The following is a 7,380-nucleotide window of genomic DNA, read 5'->3' on the forward strand; positions in this document are numbered from 1 at the left end:
TAAATCTGTAAACAAATCGCTAGCCGGGCAATCCAAGAACACCCGCCTCGAGACCGCAATAAAAAAACCAGAACATAACCTCGATGACTAGCAAATCCAAGCAAACCCCAAACCGAGGTCGACCCAGAAACCGTAACCTGTCAAAACCCTACCTAACGGACGATAGAGAAACAACCGAGTTAAACACTCCAGATCTCCAATTTATTGGCGCTTAACAACCCTAAAGTCGCTAAGGAGTCAACAACACCGGATCGTTCCGAACCGAAATCGATGACGAGGAAGATGGAACGAGCGAGATCAGAACAAACCACGTAGCAAAGGGAAACATGAACCTAAAGTCCACTATGTCAAATAACCCCACCAAAGTCCAACACATTGGCCCATCCAAACAACCAAAAGCCCCTACCAGCCACCAGGACCATCCTACCAAAATCACATCAGGAAACAGGCCAAAAACCAGGACCCATTCTGAAGTCCAGAGGCGCCACCTCAACCGTGTAACCAACCCTACCCAAATCCGGCCAACATGCCGGATCTCCGGCGAAACCATCCAACGCAGCAACACAAAGGAGGTTAGTAAAGAATGAAGAAAAGTCGCCATTTTCGAGAAAAATGTATAAAAGGAAAACAAACATGCCGGAAAAGTTCCAGCGCCTCAGATCCGGCCAAACAACAAAGATAGATGACTTATCAAAAAACCGAGCACAAAACCAAACCCAACCACAGAACTTTAAAGAGTTCGCCGCCTGTAATCGGAGTTGGTATCGCCGGAAAGTCGTCGGAAAAGTAAAAAAGGCAGAAATCCACCCAAACCACACGGAAAACGAGAGAAAAGATGACTTACCAAAGACTCCACCGGAAACAGAAAACACAGGGTATGACCGGCGTTTTCGTCGCCTGCTGCCGGAAGAGAAAAGAGGAGCAACCACCTAACCACCGAAAGACCATGGAAGCAGGAAAGGACGACAGATCCGAGAAAGAAGAAAAAAAGAACATAAAATAAAGGTCATCAGACCTCCGGCGAGATGCCGGAGGCCGATAGTTGAAACTTAATCGGGAGAATCATTAAATATTCATATAAATATTGTCCTTGTATATTTTTTCCATTCAACTTTCATTTTTTCTTAATTAACAGCTTAATATTTAACACAGCCTAGCAAGCCGCTAGGCAAAAAAGATATTTACAAAAGTTTTAGGAGTTGGGTATCCAATTCTTGCTTCTACAGCGGAACCAAAACTAAGAAAGGTTACAAATAGATTTGAATAACATAATTTTCTTCACGAGGTTCTACTAGAAATTCCAATTAAGATCTAAATATTCGATAAGTAGACTGAGGGACGCATTGTTTCTGCTTCCCAGATCACAAATCCAGTTCCACTTCCAAGTGACCCCATCAAATCTATCAACAACCGTACAGTCCGTTTGAGTGTCCAAGAAGGAATAATCTGTTGAATTTTGAAGCATGAGTCATATATCCAACCCACTTAACGACGGATCAAATAAGCGGGAACTATGGCTTCATCTTGAAGGCTACTCAGCGCTTTCACGATGTTAGCTCACACACCACTACTATTTCCACCTAAAGTAATCAAGCCTCGCATCCACCATGGATTGACTAAACACCATTAGGCGTTCGGATAATGGAGAAACCGCCACCTTCATTTGAGTAAAACGCCTTTAAATACCAACATCTAAACCCCCTTTATCGTCCCCCGATGGTAGCCTAGTAGTTGGGGACATGACCTAATGAGTCATGGGTTCAATACCTCAATCCTAGCCTCATGTCCCTTTAAGCACATATTACGCGATTTTCCTCTCAAAGTTGACTGTGGGGCCGACATTCTCAGTGTCAATTTTATCCTTCTTTTTTAAACCCCTTTATTAAAAGAGGCCAAGACATTCGACCTTTCAATCCACAACAGTATGGCACAATCCACGGCAGTACGGCACACTGTTCTTTCCTTCTCTACCATCCCCCGAAAAGAAATTCCAGTTAAGTACATTTTTTTGGCGAAAATAACTTATACTCAAATAGAACCAAGGTCTCGACAGATTACAAAAAGACAGGGGAAACGAGGAAGCCTACATATAGAAAGCAATCATCTACACGTAAACTATCTATAAACGAGTCTCCCGAACACCCGAAATCTATAAACAAACAAACTAATCAAAACCGAAAACTACACAAAAATAAAAGGACGAAAACAAACGAAGTACATGAGAGGAATCACAACAATCAACCTTTAAGACACGCATTTTTCAGTCTACAGCTCATGTAAGTACATGTTCAACCTTCCATTTAAAAAAATTACATCTAACTTTAGGTCGATTAACAGCACAAACAATTACCCTCGTCCCATATTTCAAAGAAGTAAATCATCATAAAATTTATGTAAAACAACAGGACATATGAGCCATTTTCACGTTTAGTTTACTAGAAGACTAGAGAGAGAGAGTCCTTTTAAACTCGAAGGAAAAGGAAAGTATCCAAACTGGATATACTGGCAAGTTGCGAAACGTTTTAAACCATATTTCTAGCCGTCGAGAATGTTTTCCCAGTGATCTTGCAAGTTCTCATGATCATATTTAGTATATTTCTTAGTTACAACAATCGCAACAATAATAAGAAGAATGATCAAAATATCGAATAAAAATGAAAAAAATAAAACAATGCACGACAAGTGTTAAAACCTAGACAAACTTGCATTACAAATCTAAAGATAAAAAGATTGTGATACTACATTTTCATAGATTCAATTTCCACAAGAGCATGTAATAATTTAGTTTATTTAAATGTAAGAAAATAAAAATCTCACAAAAGAACTTCAGAACCACTATACATCTTAGGTGATACAATTTGCAGGTTCCAAACAAAAGTTTCACTGAAAACAAAATAGAACATCAAGCTGCACCTTTGAACCTGGCTTCATACTCGTACGGTTGCTGCAATTTCATAACAACACTATTAGACTTCAAAATAACCATATATATCGTTTAAAACAGTAATGATGATAAAGATTAAACATGGGTAGTATTTGAAACAGGTCATACAAATGAGTTGCGAAAAATCAATAACACTATCATCATTTAGTGTACATATCACACAAATTTATATTAGAAATAGAAGGAAAAATACAAGATAAAGAATCAACATAAACAAAGAAACCTTGAAGTACAACCTTCAGAACCTAAAAGAACGTACCAGACCCAAATTAGTTCAGTTTATAGTTTTATATTATTAATAAGCTTGTGCTGGAATTGGAAACCCAAACTACGATAGAATATGCTTTACCACTACAGGGGTTTGTTTTTTTCCCTTGGTTATCTAGTCATCTTTAACTATATATGTGTTATTTATCTGTGAAAGAAAATTTTATTTCGCGATAATTGAGAATGTAGAAGATGATTTTGTTTTTTCTTTTACCTTTTTTAATTATTATATTTATAAAGACAGACAGCTTGAAAATGGACCGGAGAGTAAACCAGATCTTACTTCAACTCTTGCAAATTAACAATAACAAAGAACCCTTATTAGCAAACAAAGTTATGAGTACCCATTACAACCTGTTTGAACAGTAGTACTGTGGGCCCCGTAGATCATTAGGTTACCTTTTCAAATTAGCCAATATTGACTCGCTAGAAATATTAAGACTGCCTAGCTAAACCCAAAATATTATCAAATAGCCCAACCTGACATATTTTATGTGTATTTGGGCCCATAAATGCCTCTTCTAGTCTAGACTTATATTGATTGATTCCCCATTAAAATGAAAACATTATATGATTTCACTTTTAACATATGTTAAACTAAGAAAATTAAAATTTGGCAAAGAAAAAGCATAAGTAAGAGAATTATCATATACTAAGAAAATTGCACTATCAACAACAACAACAAAAAAAAAAAAAAAGAAAAAAAGAAAAAAAATACCAAATAAATAGGTGAAATCAATCTGCCTGCAAACCACCTCTTGTGCATCGCCTGTTGAGCTCTGACAGCTGCCTCCACACTCTCAAATCGCAGATACACATAACCAGCACTGTGCCTGTTATACAAAAGAGAGATTGTAGGCCATCATTAACATATTATATTATGTAAGTAAAAAGTACACTTTTTAACAAATGAAATACCATATAAGACGTATATCTTTGATAGTTGGACAAACTTAATATACAAGTCGAACAAAAGTTCATACTAGCAGACCGAAAAACATCTTTAAAACACATACTTGTCAACATAAATATGCTTCACACGTCCATACTTGGAACACTCTTCTTCCACAACATCTTCTATGTCCAAATCAAATTCTGGGTCAGTCTGCAAAAGTTCAATAATTTAGAACATTCTGGAACTTCTGAAATTATAAACTCAAGGTAACTCGTACAAACTACTAATGATCATAACAATGTATTTTCTGCCAAAGTGCTGATGTGGCACCTTAAGGGCAGTTAACTTCAAATTTGACGTATAAACAAGAACTTTGAAACCTTGATGTTTACTCTTTCATGCAATTTTTCCTAATAGAATAATAACAGGCCATAAAAAGAACAAACCTCTGTAGCGGGATCAAACATGTTTTTTAGCAGCAAACATTCGCTAGGGTTTCCAATGGGCTCTGAAACCACGGGAGGAATTATTTGGGTCGGTAAAACAGGACCCGGAACTGCAGCTGGTACACCGATGGGCAAGGCGCCGGGTTGAGTAGACCCATTAACTATAGGTGCTCCAGGGATACTGCCACAACCAACATGTCAACAAGGATTTGGTTTATTTATAATTTTTATTTATCATAAGTTTATAATTTATAACAAAAATAAAAAGAAACTGAAAGTCCCAAAAACATACATAGAAGTAATACCACTGCGATCAAGCTTTGCCAAAAGCATCGCTCTTGAAAGAGCATTCAGAGCCTGTACAGAAAAGTTTTAAACAATTAACAATATGCAATCTTGGAAATAAAAGATTTAAGACCTTCAGTTTAGTGTAGTTAGACTCTGGATCAATATTCATAGATTCCAGCTATAAAATCAGCCACATATTAAGTATATAATAATAATAATCTTTAGAAATTTAAATGTTTATCAAGGGATTCAGACTCACCAAGCCTCCACCCTCATCATCATCATCATCAAAGTCTGTTGCTTTTGCTCCAGTGTCTTGAGCAGCAATGTGATCACTAACTAAAAGCTAAATATACTAACATTAAAAGCTAAATATACTAACATTAAAAGCTAAAGAACATACAAAACTTATATTTTCAAGTATATACAAAGTCAATAACCAAATGAGCACACCTTCATTGTCCGCCCAGCAATCTCAAGTATCCCATTTAAACTTTGTGCAGCCTTTGCATGCTCAATTTGAGCAAACTACAAAAATGAAACGGAGGGTTTAATATTCATGTAAATAGTTAACAAACTCTCAATAAAAAACACAACTTAGCTAATACTCACATGAATAAAGCCAAATCCTTTACAGTGCCCTGTCTCAGGATCAGTGGGAAGTTGCACAAGCTCCACAGGTCCAAAGGCTTCAAAAATCTAAAATTACAGCAAAACAAAAAGTTAGTATCAGGCATAACAAGAATAAGAAATAACCAAAATCAGCAGTGTTTAATAATTAGTGTGTATAGTGCATAGACATCTTACCTGTTTGAGCTGCAACTCAGTCATGTTAAAGTGTAAATTTCCAACATATAGTTTCCGATCAACTGCGCCATAGGGGCCTGTGCCCCCACCTGCTGCTCCAGTTGTAGCAGTAGATTGGACAAGGTTCTTCTCAGCTTCTAAACGTTTGATCATCTGTAAAATAATCAACAAAAGTATGAAATCTTCCAGTAATCAACACACAATTACACAATCCTTAAAAGAACTGAACACTAGCCAAGATTACAATCGTAAGAACTAGAATATGTTGAGTATCAAGCAACACTTAACAATCACACGAAAGAGATGAGCAGATTGAGAGAATCAACAGATCAAAACTAAGACGAATCAGATGATGATGATGATTTGAGATAATGATAATGAAACCCTAATTGGGTGTTTTTATCTTCTGCAGCAAGCACCTCTCTAACTTTCAAACTTGACAAACTGCACCCTTCTACTTTAGAACTTTAGATTTGTACAGCTTTAGCCCTTAACTTCCATAATTCTTATCAACAGAAGTCCTAAAACTTAACCAGATTAAGTTAAAACAAACAAGGTAAGATTGACACTTTTAAAGACATTATTCAATACCCTCCCTCAATATTATCCTTGTAAGGATTGAATAACTTCAATCTTTTTGACAGAAAATTATGTTGATCTTTTGATAAACCTTTTGTAAAAATGTCTGCAACTTGTTCCTCATAATCAATAAAGAAGGTTTTAATCAAACCAGAATTACACTTTTCTCTAACTATATGTAAGTCAATCTCAAAATGTTTTGACCTTTCATGAAAAACAGGATTTGCAGCCAACAAAAGTGCAGACTTATTGTCATAAAACAAATTTACAGGAAGTAAATTAGATAATTTTTATATCAGTAAGAATTTTAACAATCCAAATAATTTCACAAGTGGTAGAGGCTAATGCTCTGTATTCAGATTCAGTAGATGATCTGGATACAGTAGGTTGTTTTTAACTTTTCCAGGATACTAGAGAATCACACATGAAAATACAATATCCTGAAACAAACCTTCTACTATTAAGACACTTTCCTCAATCAGCATCAGAATAAGCATTAATAGAAAATATGCCAGAACCTTTTGAAATATTAATCCCTTTACCAGGTGCACCTTTTAAGTATCTTAAAACCCTAAAAGCAGCTTTAACATGAGATTGAAGAGGAGCATGCATATATTGACTTAAGGTTTGAACATAGTATGATATATCAGGTCTAGTATGAGTGAGATAGATTAATTTTTCAACTAGCTTTTGATATTCAGGCAAATTTGTAAGAAGTTTATCATCTTCAGTTTCTTCATAAGCTAAAACTTTGTTAACTTCTAAAGGTGTGTCAATAGGTTTATAAGCAGACATACCAAATTCATTTAACAAATCTAAATAATATTTTCTTTGTGTTAAGCAAACACCTTCATTTGTCTTAACAACTTCAATACCTAAAAAATATTTTAACTTACCTAGATCTTTGATCATAAACTTATTCCTTAAGAACAATTTTATTTTATCAATTTCAGTAACACAACTTCCAGTCATAATGATATCATCCACATAAACAAGTAAAGTCACAAATACATTATCTTTAGAGAAATTATAAAGTGAATAATCATTGATACTTTGAACAAAACCATATTCAGTTAAGGCAGAAGTAAGTTTAGCATTCTACATTCTTGGTGCTTGTTTTAAACCATAGAGAGATTTAGTCAATTTGCACACTC

General features: G+C 35.4%; 1 protein-coding gene across 1 annotated transcript; it reads right to left on the reverse strand.

The window, feature by feature from the left end:
• Positions 1-2,683: 2,683 nt before the first annotated feature.
• LOC139857816 (uncharacterized) lies at positions 2,684-5,800 on the reverse strand. Its single transcript, XM_071846655.1, has 9 exons — positions 5,648-5,800; positions 5,453-5,539; positions 5,281-5,368; positions 5,100-5,179; positions 4,845-4,909; positions 4,553-4,733; positions 4,228-4,316; positions 3,930-4,044; positions 2,684-2,944 (listed from the first exon to the last, which is right to left on the reverse strand). Exons 1-9 carry the CDS (start codon positions 5,798-5,800, stop codon positions 2,903-2,905), a joined length of 900 nt encoding a protein of 299 aa, XP_071702756.1. The 3' UTR covers positions 2,684-2,902.
• Positions 5,801-7,380: the final 1,580 nt, after the last annotated feature.

This window comes from Rutidosis leptorrhynchoides, chromosome 7, assembly GCF_046630445.1.
Source record: "Rutidosis leptorrhynchoides isolate AG116_Rl617_1_P2 chromosome 7, CSIRO_AGI_Rlap_v1, whole genome shotgun sequence".
Classification (NCBI taxonomy): domain Eukaryota; kingdom Viridiplantae; phylum Streptophyta; class Magnoliopsida; order Asterales; family Asteraceae; genus Rutidosis; species Rutidosis leptorrhynchoides.

What these genes read in the sequence shown, in the direction of transcription:
- LOC139857816 (XM_071846655.1), bottom strand. Translation starts at nt 5,800, where the DNA reads ATGATCAAACGTTTAGAAGCTGAGAAGAACCTTGTCCAATCTACTGCT. An exon ending in AATGAAGGTGTGCTCATTTG is followed by an intron (nt 5,180 to 5,280) that starts GTTATTGACTTT and finishes TTTAGCTTTTAG; the next exon opens with TTAGTGATCACATTGCTGCT. An exon ending in ATGATGAGGGTGGAGGCTTG is followed by an intron (nt 4,910 to 5,099) that starts GTGAGTCTGAAT and finishes TTTTCTGTACAG; the next exon opens with GCTCTGAATGCTCTTTCAAG.